The 20,163-nt window shown below is 35.1% G+C and overlaps 5 protein-coding genes and 1 long non-coding RNA gene across 7 annotated transcripts; 4 read left to right on the top strand and 2 right to left on the bottom strand.

Annotated features, from left to right (window-relative positions):
* Positions 1-42: 42 nt before the first annotated feature.
* On the top strand, positions 43-656 carry LOC129947717 (uncharacterized). The gene is made up of 2 exons (XR_008781750.1): positions 43-283; positions 345-656. It is a non-coding gene; the product is annotated as an uncharacterized LOC129947717 (long non-coding RNA).
* A 2,848-nt stretch (positions 657-3,504) lies between these two features.
* Positions 3,505-4,758, bottom strand: LOC129945613 (peroxisome biogenesis factor 2). The gene is made up of 4 exons (XM_056055451.1): positions 4,621-4,758; positions 4,486-4,563; positions 3,990-4,418; positions 3,505-3,927 (listed from the first exon to the last, which is right to left on the bottom strand). Exons 1-4 carry the CDS (start codon positions 4,663-4,665, stop codon positions 3,592-3,594), a joined length of 888 nt encoding a protein of 295 aa, XP_055911426.1. The 5' UTR covers positions 4,666-4,758; the 3' UTR covers positions 3,505-3,591.
* Positions 4,759-6,191: 1,433 nt separating this feature from the next.
* Positions 6,192-7,268, top strand: LOC129945501 (chromatin modification-related protein MEAF6). Its single transcript, XM_056055286.1, has 4 exons — positions 6,192-6,443; positions 6,507-6,720; positions 6,784-6,918; positions 6,985-7,268. Exons 1-4 carry the CDS (start codon positions 6,294-6,296, stop codon positions 7,131-7,133), a joined length of 648 nt encoding a protein of 215 aa, XP_055911261.1. The 5' UTR covers positions 6,192-6,293; the 3' UTR covers positions 7,134-7,268.
* LOC129945502 (probable Golgi SNAP receptor complex member 2) lies at positions 7,149-8,182 on the bottom strand. The gene is made up of 3 exons (XM_056055287.1): positions 7,869-8,182; positions 7,702-7,807; positions 7,149-7,626 (listed from the first exon to the last, which is right to left on the bottom strand). Exons 1-3 carry the CDS (start codon positions 8,003-8,005, stop codon positions 7,231-7,233), a joined length of 639 nt encoding a protein of 212 aa, XP_055911262.1. The 5' UTR covers positions 8,006-8,182; the 3' UTR covers positions 7,149-7,230.
* A 680-nt stretch (positions 8,183-8,862) lies between these two features.
* On the top strand, positions 8,863-17,223 carry LOC129945940 (protein hunchback). 2 transcript variants are annotated; one of them, XM_056055922.1, is made up of 5 exons: positions 9,408-9,799; positions 10,767-10,875; positions 14,568-14,679; positions 14,746-14,896; positions 14,961-17,223. In XM_056055922.1, the coding sequence occupies exons 1-5, from the start codon at positions 9,507-9,509 to the stop codon at positions 16,864-16,866; spliced, it is 2,571 nt and encodes an 856-aa protein (XP_055911897.1). In that variant the 5' UTR covers positions 9,408-9,506; the 3' UTR covers positions 16,867-17,223. The 2 variants fall into 2 exon arrangements, with proteins under 2 accessions (XP_055911898.1, XP_055911897.1); XM_056055923.1 differs by lacking the exons at positions 9,408-9,799; positions 10,767-10,875 and adding an exon at positions 8,863-9,401.
* A 1,630-nt stretch (positions 17,224-18,853) lies between these two features.
* LOC129947766 (uncharacterized) lies at positions 18,854-19,724 on the top strand. Its single transcript, XM_056058448.1, has 2 exons — positions 18,854-19,079; positions 19,141-19,724. The coding sequence occupies exons 1-2, from the start codon at positions 18,945-18,947 to the stop codon at positions 19,360-19,362; spliced, it is 357 nt and encodes a 118-aa protein (XP_055914423.1). The 5' UTR covers positions 18,854-18,944; the 3' UTR covers positions 19,363-19,724.
* The last annotated feature ends 439 nt before the right edge of the window (positions 19,725-20,163 follow it).

Genomic DNA, 20,163 nt, shown 5'->3' with positions numbered 1-20,163 from the left:
TGATTCTTTTTTTTAGTTTTTTTTCTCTCTGTTTCCAGGGGGGTTATTATGAAAAACGAAACTCGTTCAAAATAACGCGTATTCGTTAAATTGCGATTAGGAAAAACGATTGTAGTAGCACTAAATCGTCAAATTGCGATTAAGAAAAACGAGAATCGTAAAAATGACGATACTCGTATTTTTATTTACGAGTGCCTTCAGCTCTCGTTCAGCTTTCGTTGTCATTTATTTTTTTATTTTTGTTTGGTTGATGGTTGGTTTTTGTTTTGGTGAGCAAAAAAATGTAAGTAAATAATGAATAAAATTGTGAAAAACATAAAAATAAGTTATTTCTAACCTTCTAGGCCTACAACTAATGCTAAGCAGTTGGATTTGCTGGTAGCTTTTATGGAAACCAATCCAAATATAGCAAAAAATTACTTGCCGACGAGCCAAGCCAAAGCCAAATCCAAAAAATACTAGATTGAATCGATTTCACTTTACTTACGTTGAACTTGGAAGGCTCATTGGGTTCGATGAATCTCTTAAAACTCTTCTTTTTATACGCATTTCTTCTTCTTCGTTAGTTTGGGATTCATCTTCGCTTTCAAGAAAATAATCGCAGTGAAAAAACATTTTATAGAATTTATGCAAATTACATTTATTTTTGAAACTTCCTCGACTTTATTTATATTTTGACATTTGTTAATAGGAGTGAAGTTAGTCGCTCCTTTAAAAAATTATCATTTTTCGTTTTTGCCTGGCAACTTTTTTTGTTTTCTATTTTCGTATCTTATAATCGCTCTTCACCATGACTTTCGTTTCTTCGAGTTTCGTTTTTTCTGCCGTTCGTTTCGTAATTCATAATAAGGGCCCAGTCGCTCACCTAATTTTCGTACAGGCAGCGCCCCCATGGTCCGCCTTCCGTAAAACAATGTTGTGTTTCATGATAGTACTTTTCAAATATATATACAAAGAAATCAGTGGAACGATTCGTTTCGCTTTTGAACATAAAAGTATTAGGGGCCGGTTATAGCTATGGGTTCGGTTATAGCTATCAATAAAATCCACCAGTAAAATTTGAAACAGGAATATGAAATGTTTTACTGATGAGCGTTTATAGCAAACAGTAAATTTACGTCATTAAATGTTGTTTTCTTCCGATTTTAACTTCGAGCTTCGCACCTCAGACAATTTGTTTACTATTGCTTTCATCAGTAAAAGTTTTAATGACGTGATCGGAACAGTACAAAATTGGAACACCAACAGTAAATCGAAATGGAATTTTGTTTGGCTTTTGGCAGTCAGCTGTTCAGTAAAATGGAATTTCATCATTAAACAAATTAAAATATGTTTATAAATTAAATAAAACTTAAAATGCATTGTTAAATTCTGACAAAAAAAACAACTTGAATATAGGATTCATTTTATTGCAAAAATATTTTGCTAGAAATAAATCTGTTACATGTTCAAAAACTAAAAACAAAAAAATTGCTGATGGCCATAACCGGCCCCTAAGGCTAGGCGCGCACATGCAACTTTTTCGAAAGCAAATAGTTCCATCGTTAGTTGCCCAAACATCGCGCACATAAGCAACTCCAAAAGTAATCAACGAAATAAACCACCTTGATTAAATTTCTCTCTTTCTTGCACTTACAGAAAATTATTGAACTATTTATAGCCATGAAACCTCTAAATTTAGAAAGGAACTGCACTTAAAAATTGGGTTCATAGGTATTTTAAATAAAATAAAGAATAAAAAAACCTTACCCTTGTCTATTTAGTTAGTTAGTTGTTTGACTCATTTTATTTCAATATAATATGTATGTATAACATTTTCATATAATATATAAAAATTATAATATAATATAATTATCTTATAAGTCGTATCGGTATGGCTTATGGCCGTCTACCAGACTGACGTTTTCGAAAACAAATACATTTTATTTAACAAAATAGGAGTAATAAGTTACATTGATAAATATTTTTCTTAATTTTTTTATTTTAAAAATCTTCTTCGATTATAAGTTTTCTACATTTAAGAGCAGCAATAGAATAATTATACATCGAGTCCCAGCTTTCTTCTCTATTTAATAACCTGAAGAATTCAGTTTCATCGATGTTGCTTTTATTGAAGTAGATAATCCGAAATTCTTTTAGGACTGGGCACACCGCAATAAAGGGAAAGGTATCTTCCCGTGCTTTCATATTACAAAGGCTACATACATAATTAGGGTTTAGTAATTCTCCCCTTGCTTTAAGAATAATGGTAATTTTATCGATTGTGTTGTTATTTATCAGATACGATCTATTCTGCAAATTAAAATTTAAACGACTGTAGAAGTTCCTGAATATCAATGATCTAGCTTCAAACTTTAATAGGGCGGGTTGTACATTCATTACTATTTCAAGATCAATACCGCATAGTGAAGCAAAGCTCTCCCACTCTTCTAGCATAGATCCTTTTGCTTGGATAACTGTTTCAAGAATGATTTTTGGAATTCTGCTGTCTGCCATATCCATTACTTTGACTACGTAGTTAAAATGCATCTGTAGTGTATCCATTATCAGAGGAGGAGTTCCTGTTTCTAGATACAGCATATACTTCGGAGAGTTTCGTTGTAATCTGAAAATTCTTTTAATGAAAAATCGAAGAAATTTGTCTATTTCTTCGAAGGAGGAGTATCCCCAGGCTTGAGGTCCATACAGTAAAGTTGACATTGCTGTAGAGCGGAATATCTTATTTTTTGCACTGTGCTGGATAAATTTACTTTTAAAACATCGTTCCTATATTGAAGAGATTGCTCTTTTTGCCTCTGTTAATTTACCCTCTAGATGCTTGTTCATCTTCAGATTTGATGGTATTAAAACTGCTAGGTATTTTTACTCCCATACTATTTCAATAAGCTTACCTTTGTGTGTCCACTTTTCGTTCTGCGCATGTCTGCCACCTCCACCTCTAAACATCATTTTAGATTTTTCGAGATTCATTACCAGGTTCCATCTTTCGCAATATTGCTCAAGTCTATTAACCATAATTTGTATTTTATCAACCGTATCAGATAAGAAGATTATGTCGTCAGCATACATGATAGGAGGTATAGTTACTCCTCCCATTATAATTCCACCTTTTGTTTCATCTGTAATGTCGTTTATGTACATGGTAAATAGAAGTGCACTCAATATACAACCTTGTTTGAAACCCGTTGATCTTGTAGTATCACCATCCCAAACGTATGCTACCCTTGTCTATGTAAAGGCCTTACCGAGAATGTGTTGACAAAGTTCTTGTTTTTACAACTCTGATTTTAACTCATTTTTTGAGATAGAACTTCAATTCAGTAGACCTTAAAAATTTGGATTTCGACGATATTAGAACTCTGTTTAACAATATGTTTTACTTCTTCAAACGATTTGATAGTTGGCCATTATATTTTCAAATCTGGACTGCAAAAGTCTACACTAAACTAATTATATACAAGTTTTAGATGGTCGTCGTTCTACTAAATTTAAGCTACAAAGGTATTCAGCTATATTGCCACTTTAATATAAAATATCACCCTTAATTTCAATTAACAATCATTAACCAATAACTCTACATTTTTATACATATTATACCATGTCTACTTTTATTACATTGACCACCTCAAGCGGTATGCTAACTGGAAAAACACCATCAGAGCACTCTCTATCACAGATTGTACAGCAAAACCTCGAGTCAGTCAGAGTATTCGCTTGAATGCAATAGAAACAGTAGATGTGTCCACATCCGATATGATGCGGCAAAGTTGGCCGTTCGCTACAATAGGCACACATTGTATTTACATCCAGTTTTGGTGCCTTGAGGACGCCCTTAGTAGAATGAACCGAAGATCCATGCAAGGTTTTGCGAATCATTCGTTGAAGTTTTTGAAAATTGATAATAGGCAAAACAAGTCCAAGAAGTTCCTTTAGGCGAATACAAAAATCATCATGCTGGAAGGGGTAATAGAAAGGGTATAAGGACTTACCATAAATCCACCCCAAACTAATTCACGCGTCAGGTACTTATACCCTATTTCTCTCCTGTGATTGGCTCGGATGCTGATGAAATCCAGACCAAGCATAAAATCAATCAATGATGGTTTTCTTCCAGTTTTTAAAAATCGAAAGAAATTCACAACCGAAAGTACCAAGGCTATGTTCTCTCCCCATTCGATTGCTTTGCGCACCCAGTCTCTGCTGGCGAGTCGGTATTCAGCATTATTCTTCGCATACTTCGGCAGAACAGTCAATGCAAAGTGCAATCCCAAGCGAGTCATAGTCAAACATTCAGGCTCATATGAAAGAGCAAGAAGCTGTTGACCAAACGAAGAGCAATGTTTGCCTACAGATCCAAGCCATATTGCTGACTGAACTAGTAAGTCTAGCTCTGGTTGAATTTTAGAAAACAATATAGGCTATATAAATAATATTGGGAATTCGTAAGCTTTGGGTTTTTATTCGGTATTATTAAGACCGTCTTACCGATATTGCCTGAAGATTTCCCAAGAGATTCTCTTGAATTAGGCGATTGATGTCTTTGTTTAGGTAAATTGCATCCAACTAGGAAACAAATAAAGTTCTCCAAAAACGAAAATAATATCAATTTTGCAAATATACCTGATTCACTCTTGGAAGAAAGTATTTTTTATTAGAATCAGCCATGTTTTTGGATAACACAAAACCAAAGAAATAATAAAAAATTATTTATTGAATGAAAACATAAACAAAAATCCTAATGCTGTCATTGGGCACATAGTTATGCCAAACTATCTAAAAAAGCTTTGATCTGACTGAGACTATTACGAAAACTCTTGAAAATATCAACGAACTGGTCAATAGTCCTTTTTTTAAAAGAGAATACGAAAATTAATTGATTAAAATTTGCAAAGTTTTCAATTGGAAACATATTTTTCTTCCTCATTTGAATTCGTTGTAGCTTTTACTTTTCATCCCAAATTTATACATTTCAGTGCATGCTTATTAGAAATTTAAAATTAGTAGCAGGGCACCTTTAACAAAATTGAATGTTATTAAATAAGATTTGGGAACAATAGGCACGTACTTTAAGTAAACCTTAATTGAGTTCATTTTATTTATGATTCCCGATCTTCTCAATAACAGACCAACATCTATTGAGCCTGCTTCACCAGTATAGCAATACAAAAATTCCAGATTATGATTACCAACTCCTTTCAGGAGAACTGAATGGTAGCCCTTATGATTTACGTTAGAGTTAGGAGGTAGGTGAACTTAACCTTATATGAGAACCTTCAATAGCTTTAACTTCCTGGAATTATTTGATTTTAATTATGCAAACAAGAGACAATGGGGCATATTCATAGATGTTTGCTAAACTCTTGCTAAGTTGTTAATAAGCAAGTCCAGAGTTTAGAGCTAAACTAATGCTGTGTTTTTAAGTAGTTATTATCACAGCCAAATGTCATATTTGGTTTTTGTTTGTGAATTGAAAAAGTAAATCATATCAAATAAATTGCACTTAAACTTCTGGTGTAGCTTTTTTTTGGCAATTTTCGCTACAAAGTTCTTTGTCTGACTGCGATAAGTGTTCCTGTCGTTCGCGTTTTATATTTTAACGAGTTTGAAAATATAACAGTATTTTTTTGCTTTAATCTGTCATTTGAAGTATAGTTGTAGTAAAATACAACCTTAAACTGGGGTTGAACCAAACACACCAGGAAAATTTACTATGAATAAGAGCTGTGTTTATTTAATCAACAAGCCTTAAACTATAGATCAAGAAATCACGACTTTAGTAATTCTCTATATATACGCGCCAAATAGTTTTCATTGAAAATTTAAACTCCGAAATTAGGTATGTCTCTCGACAGCGTGAATATCATGACTCAACATATCAAACACATCTGAATTTGCTTTTAAATGTGCTGCCGGAAAATCTCGTTACAACTTCTTCTGTATAGTATTTATCTTTTACTTTGCGTCTCGATCGATCATCATTTTCTTCTTCATCTTCATTACAACTCTCCGATTTATTTATAACACCGAAAAATTAACTATCAATAGTTTTAGTCACACGAAGCAAACATGAAGTCAAACACAAAATAATAAATCGGGGCGCTCTAAAAATTTCATCCTGGCAGCACTTTTTCTGACAAAACATCAATCACCAAATGTCACTTTGACGGAAATTCGCTGAGTTCGAAGGAAAAGCAAAAGAATTGTTTATGCAAAAACAAACAGAGAGCACTAAAAAGAATTCCAAAAAAGAAATAATTAAACAATTTTTTATCAATACTTAAATTATTGTTCAAATGAGTTCGCCAACAACAAAAAACAACAGCGCCGATGTTAGTGCTACGAAGCAGCGAAAGTCATCAAAAGCCAGCATGACTGCTAAATCATCGAATCTCGATACCCGCGCCGAGTTAGCAGATTTAATAAAAAAGAAAGCTGAAACATCAGTAAAATATTATTTATTATAACAAATTCGAACAAATTACTAATAATATTATCAAACTCAATAGGAACAATTAGCTAACCTGGAAAGACAAATTTATGCTTTTGAAGGTTCATACCTTGAAGATACTCAGTTGTATGGAAACATCATTCGCGGATGGGAGCGCTATTTGGTCACAAATAAGGCAACAAATTCAAAAGCTGATAAGCGCAACAGAAAGTTCAAGGAAGCTGAACGCTTATTCTCAAAATCGAGCATCACATCGTTGGCCATATGCAACCGTAAGTAGAGATGATACATCGAAGGAAGAATCACTCATTTAAAAAACACAAATAATCTTTCAGCTGAACAACGACAAAGCGAATCAGATTCAATAACAAACGAAGATTCAAGTGACAATCAGATTACAAACCACAACACCACAACTGCTCACGATGGTGCGACGTCCATTAAAAGTGCAGGAAAAGATGAAAATGATGGTAAGTTCAATAACCTCTGTGAGTTGTCAATTTTTTTCTTCAAATACTCTCTTGTGATTTCAATAGCTGAAGGAGGGACAACAACACCGATAAGAGATGGAAACAACAAGGACCCTGCCACACCCAGCGGGAGTGCTAAACACAAACTCAACTCTAGCAACTCAAATTCCGCTTCCAAAGTTGCCAGGATCATCAAAAAGGCGAGACATCGTTAAGACAAAAGATCAAACTCAAATTTATGGAAAAATAATTATATTAGCGTTGGAATAAGCCACATTTTTCGACTTGTGTCAATTTTTAAGAGAAAACATTTTAAAAAACAATAAAGTATATCACTAACATGATTACAAGCAAGGTTATTATCATGCCTCCGATCATGACATATTTGTCCTCGACAAATCGCCGCTCGATCAGCTTCATCGTGTGATTTGAAAGGCCTAGGGTACTGCCTATGGCTAGAATTCTTCGGTGGGCGCCTTTCAGAGTTTCGCGTTGATTTATAAGACTACCCAGAATGTTCGCTCCGGTTGAAATCATTTCATCCACTCCGGTGTGGGCGTTATTCAGTGAGGTGTTTTGTTGAAGGGCGAAGTCGATGTCGAGGCAAGTTTCTTGATTTGAGGTGAATCTATGGTTCAAGAGCTGTTCCCTTTCATCTATTTCCACTTGCCGTCGTTGTTTCTTTTGTCTGTAGACTTCCAAGGCATTCTGTTTGTTTGGAGAAATAAGATCAATTATTGTAAATAAATCAAGTTCTGCTTACAATGGATCAATTCTATCAACCTGTAAATGCCTTATATCGTATTTTAACTGATCTATCCTCATTTTTGCACTTGGTCTTTGGGTAACTGGAACTTTGTACAACAGCACATCCAATCGATCACAATTTCTAAGAAATGAATAGTTTTGCAATGAATTAGGAATCAAAACATTCTGATCAAAAAACTTACGAATTAACCGTTGTTATTTTCATGTGAATATCATTTTCAATAGTTGAAAAATCATTTGGCGGAGCGCTGGCAAGGGTTTGGAAACTTCGTTCGATTTCCTGGAGAACTCTATTCGTCTGGTGATAGAGAGCTTCCATTATATTTTCGTTTTTAACTTTTTTTCAATACTAAAAATAAAGAATTCACGGAATGAACTAAAAGACTGCAGTTTAAGAATTTTTATTTAATTTTTCTGTGACGTGTTTCCAACGTCGTTTCTGTTTTCTTTTATTTGGGTGGGATTTCGTTTTCGTTTGGCATTTGGCCCTTTTCTCTTCAGTTTACAAAATGCACAAGAAATGTCAACTTGTCAAATAATAACAAGTTCACAATAGTAAATGTTTTATGTTGGATAGTGCTCAGTTTCACAAATTGTTTTAACTTCGGATTGTGATCGAATTCCACGAAGACGTTTTCTTTTAAGATTCACAAAATTTGATGTGTACACTGAATTATGTTTTTACTAACTTGGATAGTGACTACCCTATATTCCATACGATGGTTCATTGGTAATCTTTTATTCACTGGAACTGTTTACTTATCCACTAGAATCAAAATTCCGGGACAAAAGGTTTTATGCATTCTGCAAATATGGATTTTGATCACTGCTAAAAACATCAATTATTAAATTTTTTAGTTGTAACTAAGTTTATTATTTGACAAAAAAAACCAAAAGGGTAGCCTAGAGGTCCAATACCTCCCAAAAATGGTCTTATTTCTTTAAGTTCCAGAGTTTTTTGAGGGTTGCAAAAATTTAAGGATTCTAATTGAGATCCAAAAAATCTACTCGTGTAACCTCCGACTTAATTTATTCTAAAATGCAAAAAAAAATTCACTGTGAATGTTCAATACAAATTTAATGTCAAAATTCTATTCACAATGAGTGCAAATAATTTGTTAAGAGCGAAATGTGTGGGAGTATATTATGACTGTACTCTCTTAAAACAGAAAAAATAAAATTCCATCAACATCATACATCGCGATCGCGAGTAAAACGATCTCAGTACTTGATCGATTTTATTTGTCATTTTTTATCGTAGTTTTTCTTCACACACAAAAAAAAAGAAAAGTAAAAATATATTTCGGATTTTGGAATTTTCCTTGAAGTGTTTTCGATCTGACGGATCCATAATTTACAAAAATATGACGGAAATTGAAAAGTGTGAGTTAGTAATGGAATCGGTTCCTTCACTCACTTCGTGTTCATATCTCGTGGAAAGAATAAAGGCTGAAGAAGTCCCCCTATCGACCGCTGATTCAGCTCTTCCTCCCTCCTCCGCCCAAGACTCACTATCATTTCTTCTAAATGACGATGAAGTTAATTTGGAGAATATCGAGAATTTTGAAAATTCGGATGTGATCAGCAGCAGTAACACCAGTGATGTACATTCAAGCGATTCAGCATTTGAGAGTTTCCAGCTTAGCGGTGCAGACAACAGCCTGATGGTATTGAACGTTGCCGATCTCGATCACGATCAACAGCAACTGTCACAGGTGCCACATATTTTTAGCTTAGATGATTTAGGTTCCTCAACAGACACCTATCATAGAAAAACCACGGAGCCCCTCTATCAATTCGTAGCATCCCCATCGTCATATATGACTAACACCGATAGTGGCATTTGCCTGAATTTCGAATACGAGTTCCAAGATCACCAACTGGTACAAGTTCAACCTCCTATTGTAGCATCATCCAATATTAACATCAACACCATCGATAACGACAACAACACTACCATCACGAACAGTGGCCAAATACCTGGGATTTCGAACGCCTTATCCCCCCTTGACAGCCACTCCACTGCCGCCACCGGCGGTGACCCACAGTCGACGACGACGGCAAGATTTGATAGTGTCAATAGGCATAATAGAATCGATAGTTGGGACTACAGGTACCACACACCGTGTGCGCTTGCATTTCGCATAAATATCTCCCTGTTCCCAGAGTTTTGTCTTTGTTGCATTGCTTGCGCAAGCTCCCCCGCCTCCTGCTCCTGCTCCTACAGCTGACCGTATATCTAGAAAATAACACAAACAACAAGATTCTATAATTAAAAAGTCTTTGTAGTGGATGATGCGAAAGAGATTGTGTCGTTTTGTCCTTAGAAATTATTGTACACCTAATAATAATCTTGATGATGAAGAAGCTTGCCATGTTTAATGTGTATCCATCAGGTGGGAATCGCTGCCGCTGCTGCTGCTGCCGCACCCAACCCGCAGTCCCGCCTACGCAACATGTTTGCTTGCCACTTGCTACTAACGAATGAAGAGCATTTTTTTTAGCTTTTGCTTCATCATAATTTTAATAAGCGAATTTCTAGCTTACGCTTCAGCCTAAGCATAGACACACAGGGGGCAATCGACGACTATCATTTTTGTCCAAATTGATCGGAAGATATATAATTTTTATTATAATTTATTCGCTTCGTTGCTCAAGCCGCTCGTGAGGCAAACTAATAATACTTTGAAAGCGGTCGATCCGATACATCTATTTTAAGCGGATTGAAAGAAATGCATCCTATTTTTAACCCTATTCACGGTTTTTATTTTGTTTTTATTGCTAATTCTTCCCTTAAATGATTTTAATTAATTTTTTCTAAACAAATAAGTGTGTTGCCAAATTAAATAAAACATGTTTTGCGATCTGTTACATTTTTATAGTTTGCTTTCAAGGGGTACTCGTACATGATGCATTCGAACCCCCTTTAAGCTATTTAAGCTTTTGATGCTCTTGCTGCTGCTGCTGCTGTTGTTGTTTTTTTTTGTTGTTGTTGCCTCGTCTGTATCTATTTTGTTTAAAAATTAAAAATGTATTATTTTATTTATGAGTGAAATTTATAAAACTTCGATGATTTTTAGTTGCATCGAACTTGATATTCAGCCTGATGAAATTTCATTATGCATACACCCTGGTGCACTTCACAAGTTTAATGCGGAACCACCAACTCACGCAACTCTTACAATTGAGGTACAAAACACAAAAAGAGTTTCTCTCTCTCTATCTCTCTCTTTTACTTTTTCTAACCACTCGTAGATGGTGTTGTGTGCATTTTGTTTAAGGTTTAAAATATTTTTCAATTAAAATCTACTAAAAGATCCTTAATATTTCACTAGCGATAATTATGAATAAATATTTTAAAATTTTAATTAAACTTTACTTTAAAATTCATTAATTTTGTTAAATGCTGTAAATATTATTTAATTAGCTTTTTAAATATTATTATTAATTATTGGGGGGGGGGGGGGGTGATGGTAGGTCTATGATCATTAAAATTTAACATAGAGTTTTTCCTATCGTCGGAAATTGGAAAGTTGAATTGTTTATATCAAATATTTCTGGGGTATCTGAGCTCTCATTTGAATGTTTTACAATTGAGCATCAAAAAAGAAAGGTTTAAAAACTATGTGTATTTCCAACATTTGTCGATAAGAAAAATACTGAGACATTTTGTTTCCGATAACCTTCATTGAAGTGCTACTGGACAGGTTCAGTCGACATAAGGGACTTGGAAGTAAGGCAAGTTTCTAGCATCTGATTGGCTAGCTGCCAAAAAATTGCCTTCCAATTAAAGCAACTTTATTGGAAACTTGACTGGAAAGTTAGTCAAGAAAAATCTTCTTAACTATCAAGTCAAGTCAACTTATGTCAGATCAATCGATCATGTTTTTTTAATTAACTGAAAGTTGAAATTTATTCCTCTACGATTTATTTATTTTTTGCCCAATTTCATTTAATATTTTGTGAAAAGGGGTTTTATCTTCAAAATTGGAAAAGAAATAAGTAATATTTCTTTAAACTTAAGGTAGAAGTTAGGGAAGTAAAGTTTTGAGTTTAAAGTTTAAGACACTTGAAAAACTAACTAGTTGACTTGGTCAAAATGTACGTTGAAGAAATGCAGTTGACTAAAAATGAAGTCCCTTATGTTGTCTGAAATTGCCCACTGTTATCTTCATAAATTAAGTTTTTATTTACCTTTAAATTTGATTTATCTACAATTAATTTAGTCGATATTTCTATATTACGTCTTATATCTAGGCTTTTTTAATGCTGTGATAGGTATTTCATGTGAGTACTAGGTCATTTCTATTGGAAATTTGGTGTTTGGCCATATCTATATTACCAACTTCTGTAGCTGACATTTAGGCGAAAAACCACCAGCACCAGCATACTTTGCTGTAAGGCTTGATGTTTTCTATTTTGAGCTCGATATTAGGCTAACGACATGTGTAAGACCAAAAAATATTTAACTGGAATCGTCTGGGAAATTTACAGAGTTCAAAAATTTCTATAACGAAGCTAAGACGAATTTTGTTTTTATTTTTTCGAGCTACACGATCAAATAAAGCTCGAGAATAAGAAGGACGAGGAGTATCTTAGCTTTCCTTCGAGCAAGGTTAAATCTTCCTTTAACTAACAATAAAACTTATCTCAAAAACAAAATGGGAAATTGTTTTGAAAACGGTTATGATTATGTAGTTTTAACAGAGTGGATATCTTATTTAGATTCGAAGGTACTGGTCTCTAAATTTTTTAAATTGCACTGAATCATATAAGCTCTTACCCACAGTAGATCTCAAGCATTTTTACAAAATTTAAAAAATTTCGATTTACGCCTCTTTTAATTTCTGAGTGTTCTTTCAAGAGATACATTTACTAAATTTCACACAAATAGTATGGTTATTTTTTTTAGAACTGACTCAAGGTCTCAAAATAAATTTAAAAAGTTCTAAGCGAAATAAAACGCGAATTCATTAAACTGATATATTTATTTTGGTACAATATTTGTACCTTTCTAATCTCAACTCTTGTTCTAATACTCACCTTTAATTATGATTACCTTAAATATTCTACTTTCATTCATCTTTTCATGTCCTCTACGTTAAGGTTTTGGAATAAAGTTTTCCAAATTTTGTGAGATGTTTGTCTCGATTCTGGGCTTTTTAAATGCCCCTTAGTTTTGATGGCTTGGAATTTAATATTTTTGTTAATTGCTTATTCATAAACAATGGTGAAGTTAATGGTTCAGTAACCAATTTTAATGCAATCAATCAAATTATTTACATTTACTTCGAATTTTTTGAAAAACTTTCTATGGTTAGGTTAGTTTAGGTTAAAGTGGCTGCGGATTCAGAATCCACACACTTAGAATTACTTTCTACTATAGCGAGTTCATCGGCTCAACAATTTCCTGTGATGTCTCTGTGGCCTGGCACCCAACAGAGGTGAATGTTAAATTGTTGCGCCATCTCCACAAGAAACGATCGACAATCGAGGGCCGCTTGAGATTTGGTTGAGACACCGTCAAGAGATTTAATAGCAGCCTGACTGTCAGAGAAGATGCGGATATCAGAAGTTGATATCACGTTTTCTCTTAGCCAGGAGAGAGCCTCTTTGATCGCTTAAATTTCCGCTTGGATGACGCTACAATGATTATGGAGGCGGAATGAGATGCTTAGATTAAGCTTTTCTAAGTACACACCACTACCAACTCCCTCGTTTGTCATCCAGGAGTTTTTTGTTTTCCAATTCATCTCTGGATGGAATGTATACCTGGAAGTTTTTTCCAAATTGGGGTTTTGGAATATTGTAGTCTATGTACTTTGGTTGGTATAGAACCGAAGAGGTTCAAAATGATAGAGTGCCCCACATTGTTTTTGGTTCATTGAGATGAGGCGTTGAGTCTTTTAGCTGTACTCGCTGCCACTTGTTTGCTGAAGATGTCGAGGAGTGACAGATGCAGAGACATGTAGTCCGTTGGACTCTGCTGAGGTTGTTGTAGTATGTGACTTTCTCCAGTGCAGTCCACCATACTACAACCCCGTACATAAGTATTGGTCGGATGACCGATGTGTATAGGCAGTAGGTAATGCGAGGTTGAAAACCCTATTTGCTTCCTATGGCTTTCTTGCAAAGGAAAAGAGTTGCTGTAGCTTTTTTAACTCTTTCCTGAACATTAGATTTCCAACTTAATTTTTCGTCCAATATCAGACCAAGACATGTGGCTTCATTGATAGAAATTAGTGGTACACCTTTAATTGAAGGAGATACAATTACTGGGATCTTGAGGATTAATACTAATACTTTCTATGGGAGCAGGATTGAATTTGAAAAATATTGGACAAATAACACAAAACAATTCTAAACTCTTATTGTTTTGAATTGAATAACTTAAGCTAATTGTGGCACACTAAAAACAAATTTACTCGTTTTTCAATTTTGATTTCTATCGATCTTGCTTAACACGTTAAAGAATTTGTAGAATTCACCTTTAATGCAAAATAAACAATGCATTGAAATTAGGCAATACTTTTTGAAAATATCACCCACACTCGACAAAGGAACTTTAAAAACAAAACTTAAAACTCAATTAATCAGCACTTTTAACTTTAAATACCTATTCCTCAAAAATAATAATTGTTTGAAGAAATTCCTTCATACTTAATACGCAACGATTTTGAATTTAATTTTTGGCATGGAAAGTAATTGGTTTGGTCTTGCATGAATTTTTACAAAATAATTATAGTTTCTATTTTTATTAAAAACATTAAAACACTTTTATTACTTAAGTTATGTAATTTAGTTTTTGCAACAAATAATACACTAGATACTCTTTTATTAGCTCATTTAAACAAATATTAACAAATAATTTAATTTTGTAGAGTAATAGTGAGCCATCGGAGCTTCTAGGGCGCTATAGATGTAATTATGAAAATTGTACCAGGAGCTATAGTACCATCGGGAACTTACGTACACATCTGAAGACACATCGAGGTGGATTGACAAATATTTTCAATAGAATTCTCAGTTTATATTTATATTTTATTTTTATAAATTTAGGAGACTATCGTTTTAAATGTAACGAGGAAGGGTGTGGAAAAGCTTTTCTCACTTCGTATAGCTTAAAGATTCACATCCGTGTGCATACTAAAATCAAGCCATACGAATGCGAAGTGGTAGGATGTGATAAAGCATTCAATACAAGATACAGGTAAGTTATTTTTATGAAATAGAAGTATCTGTTCGTAGTATTGAGCTTTTATTTAATATTCTAGATTACACGCTCACTTGCGTCTTCATAATGGAAAGACGTTTAATTGTGAACAGTGTCAGAAGTGCTTCACTACTCTGAGTGATTTGAAGAAGCACATGCGAACCCACACTCAAGAACGTCCATATCGGTGTCCCGAAGACAGCTGCGGAAAGGCCTTTACAGCTTCGCACCATTTGAAAACTCACATTCGAACTCACACCGGAGAAAGACCATATCCTTGTCAGGAAAACAGTTGCCAAAAATCATTCAGTACCTCGCATAGTTTGAAGTCACACAAGAAAACCCATCAAAGGCAGTCCGAACCACGTAAGATGAGGAAACGCAAGTCAAAGCGTTGCAATAGCCCGAATAGCCTAACTCATTCGTGCTCACAAAGTGAGAACGAGAGCAGTGGCTTCGTGGATGATAATCCCAGCCTCACAAACGAGTCTAGGGAAGGATTTTTTAATAGCTTAGAAACTGATTCGACTATTTTTCAACAGCCTCATTCAAAGGAAGAAAAGCTAACTAAACTTCAACCAATAGAATCAATGTTTGCTTCAAAGAAAACCTCACAAGCACTTCAATTGGCTTATGCATCCGAGGAGGAGATTCCAATGCCATGGTTTGACACAGGAGTACTTGCTTCCAAGCCAATAGTTCCAATGGCCAGAGTTACTCCGGCATGTGTTGCCCTTCCAACAGCACTGCCCAGTTTTGTTGATCTACCGATATCGAATTCGAACACAGGTTCTTCTCAAGTCCTTCCTCCGGAGAAATTAGATATCATGCGAATGGAATCACAATTACCATGTCAATCATCGTCCAATGCAATGGAAGATATTAAAATGGAAACGAATGCAATGGCCAATTTTGAAATGAACATGCAGTCCCAAGTAGGACAGTCTTCATTTATGGATTCCCCTACAAATTATGTTGCCATTAACAACAACCAAGATAACCAATCTACCAATATGGACATTGACTCTTACTTTGTTCAGTTTGATCATTCCAACAATAATACAAATGCAACGCTCACCGCCGAGGCAAATATATATACAAACTCGACGGACAATCTTGAGTCTCTCTTGAAGGAAACTGCACCAACCGAAACATCGTACCCAGGTCCAGATCTGGAAACAGAATCACTCCTCAATGACATTTTGATGGCAATCGAAGGTAACCAAAAAGTATTTCCACCCGAAGAAGAGTTAAGTCCTCCTGAAAAACCAACTCTCAAACAAATAACAGCCGATGCGGGGATTTGTAGTTGCACAAATTGCAAATGCGATCAAACTCTAGGATGCCAGGGTGGTTGTTCTAATGAGAAGGCTTGTCATCGGAAGAAGTCTACAAAATGCCAATCAGATAAAATACGGTCTTCTCCTTCAAATTGCTGCCAAAAGAAACAACCACAGCCACCTCCGACAAAATCCTGTTGCAATGAGAAAAACACTGAAACACATACACCACCGCCTGTTACTGCTGGTTGCTGCGGCGATAAGAAATCCCAAGTCAATCAAAACATTGAAGATGTTGCTATGTTGATTCAAAACCTCGCTTCAATGGGAACTGGTGGAGGTGGTGGTGGTTGTTGTTCTTCAAAACCAACTCCGCCACAGCAGCAACAGCAATGCGGTGGAGGAGCTTCAACTTGCACTCCAATGCCTCCGCCAACGGCTGTAAAACCTACTTCAAACTGTTGCTCCAAAGAGGTTCCCAAGGCTACTGCTAACACTAAGGTGGCAGAGGCTCCCAAGAATTCATCATGCACATGCAAATCCCCAGCCGAAGGAGTCGCCAATGGCTGTTGCGTTGTAATATGCATGAAAACGCTCCAAGCACTTCGTAGATTACTCACGCGCAAGAATATTAACCTTATGCTGTGTCCCAATCAAGGTCAAGCAAGTGGAGTAGCATCGAATTGATGTTTCCATTCACCCTTAATTTCGAAAACCAAAGAAAAAAGTGCATACCGGCTTTCAATCTATCATTTTGAATGATTAGTTGAATAAGATAACCAAATATATGCATTTTAATGCTACTTTACTTTGTCTACATACAAATATGCCTCTTTTTTAATTTGTTCGTTTTTTAAGCAGTTTTTGTTTTTATTTTATTTTTGTTTTAACTAAAATATATATATTTTTATTTGCTGTTATGCTGTAAAGCCAAATTACATAAATATGTTGTTTAAATATGCTGTTATTATGCTTTAAAATGTACAAGCTCAATAACTTAACTGCGCTGGATCAAATTTTATTATGTGCAATAAATGTATTAGAGTAAACAAATTATTGTTTTTATTTGTAAATGATTGAAAGAAAGCTTTACTCGTGAAAGAGCACTTATCTTTATTTTATTTTTACTTTTGTTTAAAATGGACATTCTGGTCAGAGAATATCCGAAGGAAGGTATGTCGAGATTTTTGTTGAGTTAAAACATCTGATTCAGTTAGTTGACGAGCCAACTCGGATTCCTGACGTTGCAGGTCAGTCCGCCAACACTCTAGACTTGTTTCATACCTCTGATCCTAATAAATATGCGGTTAGTGTATTATCACCTCTAGGCACATCAGACCATTGTGTCATATCTGGTAATTTCTCATTCCGAAAAACACCAGGTAAAGAGAAAAACCCTACGAGAACCGTTTGGCAATATGAGAAAGCCAACTGGAACGGTGTCAACGACTTCTTCAGGAACTTTAACTCGTCACTATGCTTCCTTGATAGTGACGTGGATTCCAGCGCAGATATGGTTACAATTTTAATTCTTTTAGGAATGAGAAATATTGTCCCGAATAGGGTAAAATCTATCAATCCTAAAGAAAACTCATGGTTTGATTCGTGCTGTAAAGAGGTTATTAGGATAAAAGATGTAAGTTTCCGGAACTATAAGGCCAACCGAACTGAGGAAAACCGGAATAAGTTCAAACAAGTTAGAAAGACTTGTAACGGACAGAAATTACGGCAAAAAATACTACAGTCCCAAATGTAGTACAAATTTCTGGTAAGTTGTAAAAAATGTGCGCAACACTACGTCATGGTCAGTTCCTCGTCAGCTCGATTGATAAAGCCAATTAGCTTGCAGCACATTTAGCTGTTAATTCGATGTTGGCAATTTTCAGCTTAAGAATTATCTTGAAGAACGGAAGCTTTTCAATGACCGGCAGTACGGCTTTCGTTGCAATAAGTCCACTGCTGATCTTATGGTTTATCTCACCGTACAGTGGAACAAATCTTTATTGTTTTTATTATCTTTTTGGAGAAAGTAAGATTATTGCCCTTAAAATTTCAAAGGCATTTGATATAGTTTGGCATCAAGCTCTCTTATAGAAAATGCATGCTTTTGGTATTGATAAATCAATTCTTTGTTGGATTAGAAATTACCTTTCGGACCGTTCAATTCAAGTAGTATTGGTTCAAATCTGATATGCACAAAATAAACGCTGGTGTGCCCCAGGGCTCCGTTTCGTCACCGACTCGCTTCCTTATATTCATAAACGATCATTTGTCTGAAACTTCTAACCCACTACATTGATGACAGTACCCTCTGCTTTTCATATTCGTTTTTAGATTCTCATCTCATAAGCTCATTAAATTCTGATCTTGACAGCATTGTCCAATGGGGAATCAAAAACCGTGTATATGTATGGGCTGATTCAGCCCAATTCTAAATGAAAATTCCCAGGGAAATATTTCCCTTTTCCCTTCTCTCATATTCTAAACGAAAAATTCCCGGGGATTTTGTTCCCTTTTCTCTTTTCCCTTATTATAAACTAACTTCGAATGTGGGAACAAATACTCCGAGAAAAAAGTAGGCATTCTAAATGTCAAAAGAAGGGAATTAAAAAATGTATTTGGCGCGAGTTTCTTCCCGATAAATTTGGTGGGGAGTTTGAGATTGTAAGATTTTATTTATTTTTTAAAACAATAAATGTTAAAATTTGAGTTTTTTTAGGTCTAAAACAACAAACAAGTGCCAGCTTCAAATTCTGTTGAGTTTGATGGAAGCCCAACGCGATATTGCTTGTGGCTTCCAGAAAGGAAGCAAGGAGGAGGTGTTACTGTTTTGGCATGCGGCTGAAAATGCTTTAAATGCATCTGGGCCACCAAGCAAAAACATATCGGAATGGAAAAAGGTAATTTTTTTAAACGAAAATTCGATAATTTATTATTAAGAAGTGCGTGTTATTATTTTAGGTGTGGTGTGACCAGAAAAAATATGTTAGAGCTAAGGCTGCTACAAACCTTAAGGCCAGAAATGGTACTGGCGGTGGGCCAAACAAAGAACAAAAACTTTCCGACTATGAACAGGCTGTCTACGACTTAATTGGGATGAAAGAGTCAATAGAAGGTGTAACAGCAAAAACCCGGTTTGATACCCTCCCTCAGCAAAAAAACGTAAACATGCGCTCAATTTAATGAATGGTGGGATTCCAAAACGCTTTCTTGTTGGTTTACTCTGTACATTATGAGGACATCCAACAAGTATTTAAAGGAAACCTTGTTTACTCTATAATGCTTTTGAAACCTAAGAAAAACATGATTTTTTAAAAATTATGATAGACAATATTTGAATGAATGAATACTTACAACCATTGAGGCAACTCGAAGGGATTCGCATTATCTCTTAAAGATCTTCTAATAGTCCTTGGTTTTACATGTTCACTTTCTTCATATTCTTCACGTAAAATCCTTGCCGCGATTGAAAACATTTTAAATTTTTTTTAATTTGAATGATGAAAATTTTGTTCGCGAGTTATTTTTCCTGTCAAACAATACGAAACAGCTGATTCGAAAATCAAAATTCTCCATTCCCGATTTCGAAGGGAAAAATGTCTTCCCGGGGAATTCGAAATAGGAGAATTTTACTCTCGGGAGAACAAGTCTCCCGGGGAATTGTTTTCCCCGGGAATATTAAGAATTGGGCTGAATGCTTCGAAAACTCAATACTATCTACTGTCACAAAAGCTTAACCCTCCCCCAATGCCATTATCTGTGGGTGATACTTGCATCGAGGAGATTAAAAAACTATCAGTCCTAGGTATGTGCATCACAAACCACTTGTTGACATAGCCAAAAATGCTATTAAGTGTTTAGGTTTTCTCCGACGATGCAAGAAGTTTTTACTCCTTCTGATCTGGCTATAATTTACAAAGCTTTTATTTATCCTAAACTGAGTCTTCTGGATAGAATTGAAAAAAAGAGCCCTAAAAATGTTCG

Source organism: Eupeodes corollae, chromosome 2 (genome assembly GCF_945859685.1).
Source record: "Eupeodes corollae chromosome 2, idEupCoro1.1, whole genome shotgun sequence".
In the NCBI taxonomy this organism is placed as follows: Eukaryota; Metazoa; Arthropoda; class Insecta; order Diptera; family Syrphidae; genus Eupeodes; species Eupeodes corollae.
Note: the sequence above shows the minus strand (reverse complement) of the source record. Positions and strands in the feature narration are given on the sequence as shown.